The sequence below is a fragment of the Ranitomeya variabilis genome, chromosome 2 (genome assembly GCF_051348905.1).
Source record: "Ranitomeya variabilis isolate aRanVar5 chromosome 2, aRanVar5.hap1, whole genome shotgun sequence".
Taxonomy (NCBI): Eukaryota; Metazoa; Chordata; class Amphibia; order Anura; family Dendrobatidae; genus Ranitomeya; species Ranitomeya variabilis.
The window spans coordinates 70811709-70830666 of record NC_135233.1 but is presented as its reverse complement, the minus strand read 5'-3'; the positions used below and the strand labels follow the sequence as shown (position 1 = coordinate 70830666).

At 41.1% G+C, this 18958-nt stretch overlaps 1 protein-coding gene across 2 annotated transcripts in view; it reads right to left on the bottom strand.

The window, feature by feature from the left end:
• Nucleotides 1–18958, bottom strand: part of LOC143804440 (uncharacterized) — a 95368-nt gene that overhangs the window by 58493 nt on the left and 17917 nt on the right. For both annotated transcript variants that reach the window (XM_077282543.1, XM_077282542.1), the window contains exons 3-8: nt 15871–16075; nt 11907–12073; nt 8191–8321; nt 7033–7199; nt 5521–5606; nt 2898–2978 (exon numbers count right to left, since the gene is read on the bottom strand). In XM_077282543.1, coding sequence (XP_077138658.1) covers nt 2898–2978; nt 5521–5606; nt 7033–7199; nt 8191–8321; nt 11907–12073; nt 15871–16075 — 837 coding nt within the window. The remainder of the gene's footprint in view (nt 1–2897; nt 2979–5520; nt 5607–7032; nt 7200–8190; nt 8322–11906; nt 12074–15870; nt 16076–18958) is intronic.

The window sequence follows — 18958 nt, the reverse complement described above, 5'->3', positions numbered from 1 at the left end:
GTAGCATCAATACCTCTAAGAGGGATAGGATTTACCAACGGCTCAAGAACAAAACCACAGCGCTTGGCAAATGACAGATCCATAAGACTCAGGGCAGCACCTGAATCCACAAACGCCATAACAGGGTAGGAAGACAATGAGCAAATTAAAGTCACAGACAAAATAAATTTAGGTTGCAAATTACCAATGGCGACAGGACTAACAACCCTTGTTAGGCGTTTAGAGCATGCTGATATAACATGTGTAGAATCACCACAGTAAAAACACAACCCATTCTGACGTCTATGATTTTTCCGTTCATTTCTAGTCTGAATTCTACCACATTGCATTAAATCAGGTGTTTGTTCAGACAACACCACCAGAGGATTAGCGGCTTTGCGCTCCCGCAAACGCCGGTCAATTTGAATAGCCAGCGCCATGGAATCATTCAGACTTGTAGGAATGGAGAAACCCACCATCACATTCTTAATGGCTTCAGAAAGGCCATTTCTGAAATTTGCGGCCAGAGCACACTCATTCCACTGAGTAAGCACGGACCATTTCCGAAATTTTTGGCAATATACTTCAGCTTCATCCTGGCCCTGAGAAATAGCCAGCAAGGCTTTTTCTGCCTGAATTTCAAGATTGGGTTCCTCGTAAAGCAATCCGAGCGCCAGAAAAAACGCATCAATATTTGCCAATGCCAGATCTCCTGGCGCTAGCGAGAAGGCCCAATCCTGAGGGTCGCCCCGTAAAAAAGAGATAACAATTTTAACTTGCTGAGCTGAGTCTCCAGATGAACGGGGTCTCAGAGATAGAAATAATTTACAATTATTCCTGAAATTCCTAAACTTAAATCGGTCTCCAGAGAACAGTTCAGGAATAGGTATTTTAGGTTCAGACATTGGACTACTGGTAACAAAATCTTGTATGCCCTGCACACCAGCAGCAAGCTGATCCACAGTTGTAATCAAGGTCTGGACATTCATGTCTGCAGCAAGCTCAAGCCACTCAGAGGTAAAGGGGAGGAAGAAAGAGAGGAAAAAAAAAAAAAAAACTCAGAATTTCCTTTCCTTATTATCCCACGTCTGCAATGCATTAAACATTCAACTTTGGCCTGGCATACTATTATGACCCCAATGGCAGAGGGTCTCAGAGTAAATACCAAGTCTGCAAAAACAAAAAACCAGCTCATAGGGCAGTGGTAACTGGGCTGACCGTATAGCTAATCCTAGCACCACAAATAGCAGCAGCCGGGGAACGTGCCTACGTTGGTTCTAGACGTCTCGCGCCAGCCGGAGAACTAACTAACCCTAGAAGGGAAAAGATAGACCTTTCTTGCCTCCAGAGAAAAGACCCCAAAAGATGGATACAAGCCCCCAACAAATAATAACGGTGAGGTAAGAAGAAAAGACAAACATAAGAATGAACTAGGTATTTAGCAAAGAGAGGCCCACTGACTAATAGCAGAATATAGTAAGATGACTTATACGGTCAGCAAAAACCCTATCAAAATTTCCACGCTGGATATTCAAGAACCCCCGAACCGTCTAACGGCCCGGGGGGAGAATACCAGCCCCCTAGAGCTTCCAGCAAAATCAGGAATCACATTTAGTACAAGCTGGACAAAAAATAAGAGCAATGCAAATAACCAAAAAAACAAGGAAGCAGGACTTAGCTTAATTTTGCAAGAACCAGGACCAGCAGACAGGAGCAAACAGAAAGGAACTGATTACAACGATGCCAGGCACCAGACTGAGAATCCAGGAAGTTTATATAGCAACACCCCTGGACTAACGAACAGGTGGGTGCCAAGCTGAGGAAAGACAATCCCAGAGTCATATCACTAGTGACCACAAGAGGGAGCCAAATAATCCAATTCACAACAGATACCCCTGTATTCAAAACATAAAAGTCCAAAAATATCAGAATCATTGGGGTATTAATGGTTCAGACATTATTATTGTATTCACAATGAATAGGTCTTAAATGAGTAATTTGCTAAAAAAAAACAAATCCTTCAAATTAAAAATAAAAAATATGATAAAATACTAAACGAATTTCTATTTCTAGAAGTGAAATCTGTAATTCTTTTACCTGCTAATTCATTTTATTTTTGTCGGTTCATGGTATTGCTGCATTGATTATATACTAGTCTGTGTATTAGTAGCCACAGTTATAACTTAAAGGGGCTGTTTCAACATCTTAAATGAAAAAAATCTAAGTATTTGGTGAAAAAAAGCAACTTTGCAATTAAAATCACTCTTTTTTTTTCTCAAGAACGGAGGGATTTTTAATTTTATAGTTTACTGTTCGATGCCTAGGATACCGGCCACCTCTGCTTTCTAGTGGAGGTTGCCGGTTTCTTCTGCAAGAAGTATGCGCTTACAAACTGTTTGCTATACAGCTTGCAGGCACATCTCAGAAACCGTCCGAATCGCGTCACTGCCCCAGCGCCTCTCTGATGCTGCAGGGGCAAAGCCGTTTCTGCTTGCAGCATTGGAAAGAGCACAGTTCAGACCAACAGCACCATAATGTACTGTTAAATCTGCAGGAGCGCACTGTCCCCCAGCAAGCAGGAAGCCGGGAGGCAGAGGAGCGGTGCGCTCTCGAAGAAAGCAGATTAGGCAATAATGGTTATCATACTGAGCTGGAGATAACATTAATAGGGTCGGCGCCTGTAGCAAATGCTGTTTCATTCATAGATTTCAACAGCTGTCACCTGTGTGGTTACACGGAGCAATTGTTCAATTTCCTTACAGCTCCCCCACAGGTAAAAAGAAGAATTACACTGAAAATAATGGTGTGCTGGCTTCTCCAGTGCCGCTCATCACAACCTTACTATTTCCAATGTGAATTGAACTTTCCTACAAAGTAGTTTAATCCACTGCATTATAATATAAGACATCAGTCGTTACCTGTACTGTATGATTAAGAAGAGGTGCTGAGGATTTACTGCTGGAAAATTCTTCCTTATACCAATCTGCATCTGTTACAGTCTAAAAAAAAACACAAATTAAAAATAAATTACGACATGTTCTGCCATCGGAAGAACAGTACATATTGCCACACCTTAGTAGTAATTAATCCAAATATGTCACACACAGCCCCTGCCAAGAGGTCTAATTGTACCGTGGGAGGATTAGTGGAGCTCAATAGGAATGAGCAAATAGAAATATTACAGTAACACATGAAAGGGCTGACATAGCACTGGTACAACCTGTGCGGCCACAAAGGGGCCCAATAGGTAGGGGGCCCATTTTCACCTGCAAACCAGGTGGAATTTTGCATTTTGATGAATTATTGGACTGCAAAGGGCCCATATATTGTTCTTGTACTTGTACCCGGGCCCTCTTCTGTCTGTGTCCGCCAGTGAATATGTGGAAGAGAAGATACGTAAAAAAAAATACTTTTGGTATTGGAAAAAATACTTAGAGTAATAACTGTGATAGCGTCCTTTTTAGTATTTTTTTCTCCGTAAAATTGTGCATTGAAAGCTTAAGGATTCTTGTATATTCATGCCATGAGACATTAACAGGGTTTTCTGGTGAAAATGAGTTATCACTTACGGTATCTACAGGATAAGTGATAACTTATTGATCGATGGGGGTCCGACGGCTCTGGATCTGCACCGATCGATAGCAAGGGGGACTTTTATCCCCATTAGAATGGATTGACGGTGCACATGCTCAATCGCTACTCTATTCATTACTTATGGGAATGCTGACTTTTTTTGGCATAAAAAAATTAATGGAATAGCGATCGAGAATCATTCCTGCCACTCTGTTTTGTATCAAATTTAAGTGTCCCATCGAGGAGAAAAAATGCCCCATTCTGCCGATCGGTGCAGGCCCCAGAGGTTGGACATGCAGCATTCAGCAACTGATCACCTATACTGCATGCGAATAGGTGATAACTTATTATGCCTGGACAACCCCTTTAATTCTTCCTCCTCCCTTCTATGCTAGTATATGTGAAACACCTTATAAAATAGAAGAGGGTACTCGGCTTTATTCCGTGCCTATGTGACTCCAAGAATGTTACCCCACTGCTCTGTGAGAGGGTTCTCATATGCTTCCAAGTAATTGATGGCCGAACTTGATGGACTCATTCGACCTATTTTGCACAGAGTTCAGCTCACTCCTCCAAAGGCAGAAGACAGGGTAAAGATGGCCTGGGAATACTGATTTAAAAAAAAAAAAAACTGATAATTTGCCTGAACTGGAGATAAGCTGCTGTGCCAGAGGAGTCTGGCTATAGGTCTCCATAAGCATTAGATTAAATTTGGCCAAACACGCTGATATCGGTGGGATCAGTCAGCAGTCGAATGTTTATGGGGGCCTATCGACTAACGCTGGTGCGTGTGGACCCACTGAGCCACGGGCCAGGCTTACCCTTAAGGGACATAACTAAGTGAGTACCGGGTATCCACTAGAGCCTCTGAAGATGAGAATAGGCTTGGCCACCGGTAGTCACCAGGTACTCCTCCACGGTAGTCCCCAGGTCGGCAGCAGCTGACTGACGGGTCAGAGACATGGGTACGAGGTAAAGGTTGATGGAGGCAAAGACATGGTCAGACATTCACAGGTCAAGGCAGGCAGCATGAGTTCAATATACGTTGCCGAGGTCAGGAGCCAGGATAAACGGGTAAACAAGCCAGGTCAGAAAATAGGAGAGACAATAAAAGACAGCACTTTACAGGAATCTAGACAGAGACTGAACTAGAACCTTAGATCAGGAAAGGAGTGGTGGGAGGGGAGGCCTAATAGCCCCCTGCGGCTTGGGGATAGGTCAGAGGTTGTCACCTCTGCAGAACACAAAGGGGTTAAATACTTGCAGAAAGTGGCCACACCTCTCTATACCCTTATGGAGACTTACCAGCAGCAGGAGGATGCAGAAGGTTGGAAATGCTACTACAGGCAGCTCAGCCAGACAGTCTGCGACTTGGGAGAGCAGAGAAGTGACCGCAATGAGAAAGACTGCGTTTACCTCCCACGAGACTCCGGTGATGGAGAGAAGGATCCAGCACATCAGATTTTTAACATCTACATCCAAAAGCTATCTAATGTGTATGGGGGGCTTTAGATTTATTTCCCTTTCCCCAATAACAAAACTTGCATGACCGTCTATACTGAGCCCAACCTCATACACCATTTATTATTTTTCTGTACTCCAAGCATAATTCAGTGTCATGAAAAATACCATATATATGGCCATGTAAAATTTGTGTAATCTGTTCTTTAATGCCAGAATTTTACAAGAGATGAATACCCTCGTAACATGGTGCCATATTGCAGCCTCAGACCCTGGGCCCCTCCTCAGCCATGTTTTTTTTTTTTTAGAAAACATTTAGACTGTTTAGGTCATGTACATATATGAATTCTTGCCCACAGTGAGAGTGACATGTTTTTTGCGTCTTTGAACATTTAATATAGATTTATTTAAAGTACGTTATGTAAAATCATATTTATTTTAATGATAATAGCTATTATCACAACTAAAAAGAAATGAATATTGATTAGATTATAATCAGTATTTAACCTTAGGATCCAGTTCAGTCTGGGGTTTACATGGACAGCTCCTTGCATGATTACCAAATTCAGACAATGGTATCACGTCTCCACATCCTGCAAGATAAAAATAAAGGATAAATCTTAGTCTGAGCAACTGGACATTCTACGTGTTACTATGAGAATTTATTACCTACCAGACTGTACACAGGTAAATAGATAGCAGCAGGCGTTAAATGGGTTGTCTTAAAGGGAACATATCAGTAGGATCAACCCTCCTAAGCCGTCTATATGGGCAAGTAGGTCATAGGCAGCTGAATAAAATGATACCTTGATATCGGCAATCTGATGTCTTATTCCAGAGTAATCCGTGTCTTTCTTAATATGTAAATGACCTATTAAAATCTATGGGCTGGACATAGATCTCACCAAGAATCTGTTTCAGAACCTAATGTAAAAGATCAAAGTCATTACATGTCTCACACTAGTAATGTCCTCTTCTTTCATTTACAATAAGATCTGGAGGCAGATATTCGGGGAGATCTGTATCCGGCCCATGGATCTTAACAGCTCATTTACATATTAAGAAAAATGTGTATTACTCTGGAATAAGACATTGGATCGCAGTCATCAAGGTATCATTTTATTCAACTTTCTACGACCTACATGCCCATATAGATGACTTAGGGGGGTTGATCCTAATGACAGATTCTCTTTAACATATTTGCTAAAATAGGCCACCAATGCCCCACTGGCAGCGTCCTCACAGAATACACATACATTTGAATAATATACAGTATATATACCATCCATACATATAATTTTTAGAAAAAAGTCAGCACTGCATTCCTTCTCCAAAACTGGACAGGTATGTATACAGTTGATGTCAAGTTGTATTGGTCCGATTGTTGACCCTTATTTGTGCTTTCTCTATATGCACTGGGCTGTAATGTAGCACAAGAGGATCAATCAGTCAAGGACCTACACATTTTACAGGTCTTACCATGCTCATTCCCTCCAGTACAATCCAGACACCCGCAGCATCGAGATATTGAAATTTGAAATGTTTTAACGTAAAGGTTAAAAAAAGGTAAAGGGATCCTGTCGGGTCTGATGGCGACATATGTCTGCAGATATAGGGTTAATCTACAGGTTAATAGAACTATGAAGGTGCTGACCTCAATACTGTGTAGCACCCGGGAGAAAATAAACTTTATTTTTCCCTGGAGCAGCCAGCTTTCAGTCATGCAGATGTGCCCAGAGGAATTACAGTCACCACTCACAACACTAAGAGCGACATCTGTAGCACACTCCCAGCACTGACTGACAGCCGGCTCTGCAGTGCATCAGTGTTGCTCTTAGTGTTGTGAGCAGTGACTGTAGTCCCTCGGGGCACATCTGCATGACTGAAAGCTGGCGGCTCCAGGAAGATTGGGTATTTTGTAATCCTAGAGGTTATATATATATATTTTTTTACATTTGTTTTTATTCCTGGGGAGAAATGTATATTGTAAGGTCGGATTCCCTAGTGATGCAACTTTACCACGATATGCGAAACAGCAGAAGACATTGGCTGCCGACATATTCATGTCCAACTCATACTCGGGAAGCCTCCAGTCCTCAGTAAGAATGGTCTCATCCAATGGATCTGTTTTGGATCGTCTTGTTAGAAGATCCAGGTATTGTGCTGATATTGCGGGCTTGGGAACACTGCATAAAACATACATACACATGGATAAAACTACACAGTGTAAGTCTAGTGCGTGTATACACATATATACACATATACACATATATACACACACATAATCGTTGACATTATTTATGCTAACAGAAAATATATCCTTGATCAAACATAATATATTTATGGTCTGCATGTGTAAGTAGTACCACGTTTATATATGAAACATTTTTCTTAATCAGAGATGGAGTTTAGTAGATTTAAGACAAATAATTACAATTGCCAATTTGTAGGGGTCTTCATTAACCCATCTTCACCATGTACATCCTACACAACAAGTCAAAGTTACCCCCGTATCACCTGGGGATCAGCAACAATTAGAATTTAAACGAATCTGGATTTTTCTCATGTATTTTTGGGGTATAATGTGTGTTTAGTAACCACCATGTTATTATAGAACTTTCTGGCGGTATTAATTTGTGCGCTGTAAGAACTCATTATTAGATTTTTCTAAATTAATAGTGGGATCTTAGGAGTAACATTTATCCTTGTGGAGAGTGACAAGCCAGGCTTGGCATGTCAGAGTGAGGAGACTTAGACGCCATGCGTGCTCCGCTTGGAAATTAAAATTGCTTCTTCAGAAAGGAAGAGGACTAGACCTCCAGTGCCACTCCCAACCGGTAGCTCTAGCGTTCTAGTCCTCGTTCTCTCTGAAGGGGCATTTTGCATATCTAAGATCATAGAAAATGCACTACTAGTCTGTCTTTATTTGCACCAAAACCTGTCGTATATGTCATGCACAGCTATTGTGTATCTTCAAACACTTTCCCTGAGTCACTTGGCAAGGCAGCATGGTCTGAAAACTTTGGTGAATCAAAAGTCGGTCTAAGTGCGCCCGAAATGTATCACATAGCGCAAACGTGGTGCACTGGTCTAAATGAATACTGTATTCAAAATGGATTAGTAAATCTGTCCCCATAAGTACAAGTCATACTCCATCACTATTTACACTGTACTCACCTTCCTTTAATAGAAACCGGTCTGTATAAGGCCGCTAAGGAAATAGGACACTCGTATTTTATCTGATCCCGTGCATCTGCAAATTGCACGCAGAATGGAAGCTGTGCACGTGTAGCAATGATTCTGTACACCTACGCATCAGAAGAAAACAATCACTGGAGGAGAGTTCAAAAGGAGGCAAATATAATCAGTGGCTTGTACTGTATATGTATGGATGTACAATCTGCGAACATGGGAATGCTTGTTTAAAAAAAAATAAATAAAAGTGGCTGAAGAATTATTAAAGCGTCTTGGACATTGTGGTAGGTTGTCTCACTCGGCTTCTTAGGGCTTGTTCACACAATCCTTTTTTTGCTGCGGATCCGCAGACGTTTTCCATGCAGGGTACAGTACAATGTAACCCTAAGGAAAACAAAATCCGCTGTGCCCACTATCCTTTTTTCCGCTGGAAAATCCGCGCTGATTTTCTGCGGAAAAAAAAGAAGGACCATGTCTATTCTTTCTGCGGATTCCGCTCCTGTTTTCAACATGCACCAATAGGAAAGTGCTGTTGAAAACCCGCAGAGGAATCCGCAGAAGAAACAGTCGGAAAATCAGCAGTGCTGTTTTGCACTGCGGATTTTCCAAATCAGGACCTGAAAAAAAAAAGGATCAAAAAAAGGATCGTGTGAACATGGCCTTAAAGAGGTAGACAACCGTTTCTATTTAAAGTCCGGCTGGTTTATTACCAAAAGCTTACATACAGCCTTTGTCCGGCACAAGGTAAAACATAAAGTAACAAGTCCATACAATAGTGCTGGTTTTCTCTATAGCTAATAGAACTCAGTCACTGGACTTCCTATATATTAATATATTAGATATAATGTGAATTGTATATTATGGTAATTATCCTTGTACTGGATTTCTACTGCATATTGAAAACATTTCTTTTGTCTTTTTTCTGTTTTTTTATGTAGTGTAGTTCTGATGAAGGCCTAGTATTGGCCGAAACATCAATTTTGGATATACCTACTTTAATAAAAATTATTTTGTTTTTTTGCATCTCAATTGGGAGTGCCGAATTCTGTTTTTCTATATCATTAGAGTAGTATCCTATTTGTGCACCCCTTATCTTGGAGTGCTGCGCAGCTCTTCTACCAATAGTGCTGGTTAGTCAGCCAGGCATAGAGACCAGCTTCTCAGTCCTTGTAGCAAAGGCAACCAGTCCAGGAGATCTGCACACCTCCATACACACAAGCGTGACAAAACAGCTCTCAACTAACAAAGTGAACCCCACCCAGGGTGGGAGATTTATGGTGAGCAGCAGTTTCTCCCAACTCATCAGCTGCTCACAATTAACCCCTCTCAGCACTTAGTGTGCTGGAGCATTTTCATATATGTACTAAAGCATTACTTAAAGTTTATTTCCCAACCACGAGGTGTCCAACAGCCACCTTACAACATTTATTCCCAACTCATTTATTCTCCATTTACAAGCATGAGAACCTGAAAACTGGCCAGCACACAAGATGGGAACCGCATCTATAAGACATTTGTAGCATAACCTGCTGATATGTCATAAATGTCAGAGCTTGGAATATCCCTTTAAAGGGGCTTTCCAGTTCTGGAAAAGATAACAGCACTGCAGTCAGTGAGCTCAGCAGCTCCGAGTGGCTGGTGCCATCAACTCGAGCAGAGCTGCTGAGCTCAGTTATTGGCTGTGTCACTGGAGACATTGTGAGCTGTGCCGGACTCAGCCTTGGACCTGGGGAGGATGCGTAAAGCACTTTATTTTTCTTTTACAAACTGCAGACGGGAGACATGGGTTTTTAAAATCAGAAAACCCCTTTAATCCTTCTCCGTAGAAATATACATTTTTTACAAGAAAAATAGTAGAGGATGAGAATGGTAAAGCTTTCTTAATGAAAGCCCTGTTAGGATTTATTTCTGCTTTCACAGCCAACACTTATTGGAAGCCAAAGCTACTGTCTGTATGCAAAGAAGAAAAAAATATAGGTTTGGAAAAAAAAAAAAAACAACTAAGTATATTGCGCTCTTCTAAGACCGTATCTACTTCTTTTTGGAACTTGTTTCACTTTGGGTTTACTCAGACGAGAGTATGATATGGACTTGTGCTTTACAAGTAAAATCGGACAGCACAATGACCAATGTAATTCAATAGGGCAGATCAGATGACGGATGTCTGGGTGGAATAAAATAAACAAATAAAAAAATAAATTAAAAAAATCGCAACATGCGCTATTCTCTTCCACGTATCGGATGCGATTCGCCTATACAAGTGTATGGGTGCGTCAAAAAAATCAGATCTACACGGAACATCTGCATCATCCGATTTTTACTGATTCATTGCTATTAATTACCTAGAAAGCCATATGTCATCATATAGATTCTAAACTGATGATGTATAAATACGGCTGTCACACAGAAGTAAATACGGACACACGGACGGCACCCAGATCACAATACAGATGAAAATCAGACGCTTATACTCGTCTCATGCTGGCCTAGGGTCGGTACCGGCGTCATCAGTGTTTTGGATCATTGTGACATCAGTAAGCCATCCGTTTTTTTCATGAAAAATTAATTTGAAAGCTTCTCCGATACTTTGCAATGTTAAATATGGAGAGCACACAGACGGCATATGGAGGACACACGGATGCCATCTGTATACTGTACGTGTTTTACACGGACCCATAGACTTGTATTGGCCCTTGTCATCTGTGCTGCTGCTAAAAAACAGACAAGTGCCCAGCAGCATAGGGTACAACAGGTTTCTGCACAGTGAAGGGGGCCGAATAGATACTTAGGCCCCTTCACATGTCCGTATAAAACCGATACTGGAAAAAACGGTACCGGTGACATTTCCGGTATGGCAAAAGAAATTACAAAGCTTCTCCCGTACTTTCCAATGTTAAACACGTACAGTGCTGCCGGTAAAAACACGGACATGTGCACAGCAGCATAGGTGATAATGGGTATGTGTGACATCCGTGAAAAAAAAAATGGATGTCATACATACTGCAAACACGGAAGGGGGTAAGTCCTTCCTGAGGTCAACTCTGGCCTCATCAGTTTTGTATGTTCTAGTAATGTTTTTTATTGATAGAACATGTATCCATTACAGTCTAGGGCGTTGTTCACATGTCGTTTTTTTCCAGACTGACTGTCACCCAAGTGCTGTCCGTTATTTATTGTTTAATGGGTAGTGGAAGTTCGGGTCTGAGGCTGGTGAACCCTTATAAAAGCTTTTATATTGCGCTTACAGGGAAGATCTCTGGAGATGGACTTGTAACCTTGAGATTGTTGATATTTTTCAACAATTGTGATTCTCAATTCCTCAGACAGTTCTTTTCTCCTCTTTGTGTTCTCCATGCTTAGTGCAGCACACACGGACACAAAATGCAATTTTCATATTGCCCACACCTGTTACTTGCTCAGGTGAGTTGGAACGAGCATCACATGCTTGACACAAACTTGTTTACCCACTATTTTGCCATCATTTTTGTCTGGCCCAGTTTTGGGGTTTTGTGTGAAATTATGTCCAATTTGACTTTTTTTTTGTTCCAATACGCACAACGGAAATAAACGTGTAATTGCAATAATTTTCTGAGAAAAATACTTCCTTTTCAGGTACAATTTCAAGGGTGCCAAAACTTTAGGCCATGACTGTATATCTGAAGAAGGATAATCCTAGAGCATGATATTTAGTACATAACCTGTGAATTGGTGCCATCAGCAGAAAGGACAAGGATTTCTAGAACGGTGTCTCCAACCGCGATGGGGACGGGTCTAGAATCGTCATTTCCATTCACTGTCACCTTCATCTGAGGGTCTTGGATTAAGGGTTTAATGCTAATATTGCTGTGGAAATATGGCACGGCACCTGGATGGGAAACAAAACAGGAAAAAAGCATTTGAGCACTGCTGCATCTACAGCAGAGAAAACATGGATTCTATCAAAACTGCACCAAGCAGCCCAGTAAGTGACTGGAATCAGGGTCTCAGCCCCTATATCATGCTGCTGTCAGATTACATAGCTGATAGAGGAATATGCTTCTTTCATCACTAATCAGGTAAAGTGAATCTAATATTACAAAGTATCTTATTGCTTGTACTATTTTCTTTTCTTAAATTGCCAGTGACTATGTTACTTAGCAAAAAGTGAACAAATGGATGGGAGCATGACCGCACGATCAGTTTGTGGATCACTATTGGACACATAGGTCTGTACGGATGCAGTAGGCAAAGTCTTGAGAATATTAATTAAGATTATTTACAGTTTTCATTCAATATAGAATAGTTTCTAAAAGGTTGTGGCTAAAACACGGCTACATACTGAAAGAAAAGCTTCCTATGTATATTCAAGAACTGGGTAAATCTACTTAGGTGCTCTCTTTATGGCTAAGGGAGGAGATGTAATGGATGATAAATTAAAAAATGTTGTGTCATCTTAAACAAGGGATAATACCTATAGAGAGAACGTCCTTGTGAAATGAAAACCGCAGGAGGCTTATTAATGACAGCGAAGGTCGACAGTATACATTATCTGCTGATGGGGGCAAGAGAATAAACGCTACAAGTGGGGAAATCATTAATATGTGGCGCTCTGCAGGAGGGAGGATCATGAACAATTCCCAACTGCTGAGATATATTTAATAAAGTTCCAATATACATGAGATCTGCAAATAAAGTAAAAGTGAAGCACAAAAGGCTCATAGACTAGATTGGAGACATTGGCTATGTTGTGCTATGGAGCAGCTCGCAGCGGAGGCGTCGTTACCAATGTGAATGGCTGCAAGGTAACGGGAAATACATTGTGGCCATTAGAAAGGCAACTGGGCCCACTGGGCAAAATTCTATAAGACCGGGTTCAGAAGACCATAATTCACAGTCCGCATATCACCTGCAATGCCCAGGACTAATGCCGGGTCTCTACACCTAGCATATATACATGTATAAATATATATAAACAAACACAGTATATCATAAAAGTGAGTACACCCCTCATACTTTTGTAAATATCTTATTATATATTTTCATGGGACAATCTGAAGATATGACACAATGTAGAGTAGTCAGTGTACCGCTAGTTGCCCTCTAAATAACTCAACACACAGCCATTAATGCCTGAACCGCTGGCAACAAAAGTGAGTACACCCCTAAGGTAAAATGTCCAAATTGTGCCCAATTAGCCATTTTCCCTCCTTGGTGTCGTGTGACTCATTAGTGTTACTGGTCTCAGGTGTGAATGGGGAGCAGGGGTGGTAAATTTGGTGTTATCGCTCTCACACTCTCATACTGGTCCCTGGAAGTTCAGCATGGCTCCTCATGGCAAAAAACCCTGAGGACCTGAAAAAAAGAATTGTTGCTCTACGTAGGCTATAAGAAGATCGCCAATACCCTGACACTGAGCTGCAGCACGGTGGCCAAGACCATATAGCAGTATAACAAGACAAGTTCCCCTCAGAACTGGCCTCACCATGGTTGACTGAAAGTGTTGAGGGCAGCATCATATCCAGAGGTTGTCTTGTCAATATAGATATACAAGTGCTGCCAGCATTGCTGTAGACGTTAAAGGGGTGGGGGTAGGTCCGCCCATCAGTGCTCAGACCATACACCGCCGCACACTGCATTGTTCTGCATGGCTGTCGTCCTAGAAGGAAGCCTCTTCTAAAGATGATGCACCAGAAAGACCTCAAACATTTTGCTGAAGACAAGCAGACTAAGGACATGGACTACTGGAACCATGTCCTGTGGTCTGACGAGACCAAGATAAACTTATTTGGTTCAGATGGTGTCAAGCGTATGTGGTGGCAACCAGGTGAGGAGCACAAAGACAAGTGTGTATTGCCTACAGTCAAGCATGGTGGTGGGAGTGTGATGTTTTGCGGCGGCATGAGTGCTGCCGGCTGTGGACAGCAGCAGTTCTTTGAGGGAACCATGAATTCCAATATGTACTGTGACATACTGAAGCAGAGCATGATACCCTCCCTTTAGAAACTGGTCTGCAGGACAGTATTTCAACAAATAAAAACCCTAAACACAACCATAGCCTTGCTAAAGAAACTGAAGGTAAAGGTGCTGGACTGACCAAGCATGTCTCCAGACATAAACCCTATTGAGCATCTGTGAGATACCCTCAAATGGAAGATGGTGGAGTGCAAGGTCTCCAACATCGGACAGCTCGTGATGTCTTCATAGAAGAGAGGAAGAGGATTCCAGTAGCCACCGGTGAAGCTCCAGTGACCTCCATGCCCAAGAAAGTTAAGACAGTGCTTGAAAATATTGGCAGCCACACAAAATATTCACACTTTGGGCACAATTTGGCCATTTTCACTTAAGGGTGTACTCACTTTTTTTGCCAGCGGTTTGGACATTAATGGCTATATGTTGAGTAAGTTTGAGGGGCACCATATTTACACTGTTATGCAAGCTGTACACTGACTACTCTATGTTGCATCAATGTGTCAGATCTTCAGTGTTGTCCCCTGGAAAGATCTAAAATATTTATAAAAACGTGATAGGTGTACTCATTTTTGTGACATACTGTATATATGTATAATACACAGTATGTCACACAAGTGAGTACACCCCTCACATTTAACATACAGCCTCATATATGGGTGTAAATTTGCCTAAAAGAATGATCACATGCAGAGCAATGTCAAAACGACTTGCTGTGCACATGTTCTGTCTTTTGTAACTTCTTTTAACTTCTTCGGGCTTTGAAAGATGTGAAGCTGCAAAAAGTGGCCGGTCCATTCTTCAGGCGGCTTTCACTTGTTGTATATGGAGGTAAAAAAAGGCTGCAACAAAAGACATCCAGAATGAAGTAAAAACAACGCTGGATGGAAAGCACAGCCAGCGCCAGAGATGATGACGTGTGCACTTACCATTAAAAACCAGGTGCCGACTGTATAACACAGCCAACACCCTTTGTGTATATTGCAGGCTCAACTATAACAGATGTCAGCAAGGGGTAAAAGATTATTTTAAAAAGGTAATAATCCACAATATCACATCATGGCATTAGTTACATAGGGAAAGTAGCTACAATGGATTGGTTTAGAGCAAAGGAAATTTATGTGTGTGAATGGCCCAGTCGCAGTCCAGACCTAAATCCCATTGAGAGCCTGTGGTAAGGCTTGAAAATTGCTGTTCACAGACGCCTCCATCCAATCTCACTGAGCTACAGCTAGTTTGCCGAGATAAAACTAGCAAAAATGTCAGCCTCTAGATGTGCAAAGCTGGTAGAGACTTCCCACAAAACATTTGCAGCAGTAATTGAAGCGAAAGGTGGTCTTAATAAATATTGATATGGGGCGGCTGAAAACAAATGCACGTCACAATTATATCGATATTGTTAAAATATTGAGAAAACCATGTATCATTTCCTTTACACTTCACAAATACTAGCTACTTAGTGTTGGTAAATCACATAAAATCCCTATAAAACACATTTACACTTGTGGGTGTAACGTGAAAAAAAATGTAGAAAAGGTATGCATGGCCGTTACTGCAATAAATCAAGATGGATTAAAATTTTGAGATGGAAAAACATAAATAACTAATAAAAGACTTCTTTTTGTAATACACCAGTGATATGCCGCATTGCCAGGTTCTAATGCATTAGACAGTGATAATTCACAGTGACGGGTCTAAGATAGTAAACAGAAGTACATGAATACTCAAAGACATCTGGAGCAAATGACAGAGCCAGGTCCAGACCCTCGGACAGACTGATTCCTTCAAGTGAAACATGGCTTGCAGATAATTTAGTGATTTCTAAGATATATTTCTTGGCGGTTCCATCTTCAGCCGTCACATCTACCACCACCGGATTAAGACCGTCTTTCAAAATCACGAGCCTCGAACCACTGCCTCCCTGAAAGTGAGCAGACAAAGACGATAACGAAAAAGTGAAATATTTACAAACAGCCGCACCATTTCTTTGAATAAAGTCTGGCATCATGGTAGCTACTGAATACACATACTCTGCACTGGCTTTGGGCGTCCTAACTCATTTACCTTATTCCTAATAATTTGACCCAATGAGGTTGGGTCCAGATTGAAAAGACCAAATAGGAAATGACGATTATACAAGGAATATCTATACTTTAAAATCCATCCACTTCCTCATTAGACTTCTGAAAGCACATCACCTATTGGTGGCAGTCACCCTATAAATCACATAATACCCAAAAAGAAGAGGAAGTAGAAGCGTCTGAGTAAAATATACCAAAACTTTATTGAAAATCCATATTAATGATTAAAAAAACATAAAAAGGATAATATATAGGGAGAAAGTAACAACAAGTGCCACATCAAACCAGGAAGGACACTAACATGATAAATGGATGGCAACAAAAAAAGAGAGATGTCAAGTTTGCACAACCTGAATAAAAAACTGTACACCCCTCAGTGGGTATATACAAAGCATGAGGTGCAAATAAAACTATATATTTCATACGTTTTTATGAGATTTAAAGTGCAAGTGCAAAAAGGATCCTGTAAGAGATTATAAGGAGATGGACAGTGGTCAAGCAACAGTTAAATTAAAGGGGAAATAGGTAAAAACCTATGAAGCGATAAGGTCTGAGCACAAGTGCAATAAATAGGAACCCAACACCTCCTTAAATGTCTATGTATAAAGTGAATGGGTGGACACCAATGTAACAATAAGATCTACACTGTGTTCCAAATTATTATGCAAATAACATTTCCTCATATTTTCTCTAAATTACCTATCTGAATTGCAGTCATTGTTATTTTCCAGTCATCTACTATTCTAGTATAATTGTAATGTTTTGGAACAAACTGCCTATGAATACAGTATCTTTAAAAAAAAAAAAAATAAACACTCAAAATGCATGTTCCAAATTATTATGCACAGCAGAGTTTTCAACCTTTTTTTTTATTTTGACCATAATAATGATCAATTGTGAAGTTATAAGCATTATCAGCTTATTACAAAATGAAATCAAACAGTTTTCAAGTGAAAACTTTATTCTAGGTGATGTTACATTTGCACATAGGACCCCTTGTTCGAAAGAAGCTTCTGAACTCGCTCGTCCATTGAATTTGTCAGTTTTTGGATGGTTTCTGCTTCAATTGTTTTGCATGTGGACAGAATACCCTCCCAGAGCTGTTGCTCAGATGTGAACTGCCTCCCGCCATCATAGACACTCCTTTTGATGATGCTCCAGAGGTCCTCAATGGGGTTGAGGTCAGGGGAAGATGGTGGCCACACCATAAGTTTGTCCTCTTTTATGCCCATAGCAGCCAGAGATGCAGATGTGTTTTTTGCAGCATGAGACGGTGCATTATCATGCATGAAAATGATCTTGCTGCGGAAAGCACGGTTCTTCCTCTTGAACCATGGCAGGAAGTGTTGTTTTAGAAACTCCACATAGATTATGGAGTTCATCTTTACCCCTTCAGGGATCATAAAGGGGCCGACAATCTCTCTCCCCATGATTCCAGCCCAAAACATTACTCCACCTCCTCCTTGTTGGCGCCTTAGCCGTGTTTTCATGGGTGTCCATCAACCAGCCATTCTCCACTCCATCCATCTGGACCATCGAGTGTTGCACGGCACTCATCGGTGAACAAAACAGTTTGGAAGTCAGTCTTCATGTATCGTTTGGCCCACTGGAGCCGTTTCTGCTTGTTGCAGTGGATAGAGGTGGTCGACAGGATGGCTTACGCACAGTTGCAAACCTCTGAAGGACCCTGCATCTTGTTGTTCTGGGGACGTTGGAGGCACCAGCAGCTTCAAAAACTTGTCTGCTACTATGACAAGGCATTTTTGCAGCTGCTCTTTTAACCTTACGCAATTGCCTGTTGGAAAGAGTCCTCAATTTTTCCTTATCAGCACGCACACGTGTGTGCTGGGAATCAGCTACATACTTCTTGATTGTGCGATGATCACGATGAAGTGTCTTGGCAATGTTGATTGTAGTCATGCCTTGACCTAAATATTCCACAATTTGTTGCTTCTCAGCAGCCGACACATCCTTTTTCTTTCCCATTTTGGCAAAAAATGTAGGCTGCTTAATAATGTGGAACAGCCTTCTTAAGTAGTCTTGCCTTTATTTGGACACACCTGCCAAACTAATGTGCACAGGTATCTGCAATTGCTTTCAGTGATATAAAGAGCCCTGACACACATCACCATCAATGAGTTTAAATGACAAACAAAAAAATTCTAACCTTATCACTCCTAAACTCTATGTGCATAATAATTTGGAACACAGTGTATACACAAGTGTATTCAAAATAGACACAATCAAAGAAAAAGGACCAAAACCACTCCTTAATTCTTAATGTATATTTAGCAAATGCTCCTGAATGCAACCTGGTTGTGGTGTGGGTGACAACTGAACTGTTACTTGACCCCCATCCATCTCCTTATAATCTCTTATAGGATCCTTATTGCACTAGCACTTTAAAGCTATGTGCCCACGTTGCAGAATATAAGCAGAATTTTCCTCATGAAAACCGCACACCCTTGCCAGAAAATCCGCTCTTGTTTTTCATGCGTTTTTTAGGACTCATTACTCTGTATGGAGCACTATGTGGTGCCATAATACTGTATGGAGCAATATATGGGACTCATTATTCTGTATGGAGGACTATGTGGTGCCCATAATACTGTATGAAGCAATATATGGGACTCATTATTCTGTATGGAGCACTATGTGGTGCCATAATACTGTATGGAGCAATATATGGGACTCATTATTCTGTATGGAGGACTATGTGGTGC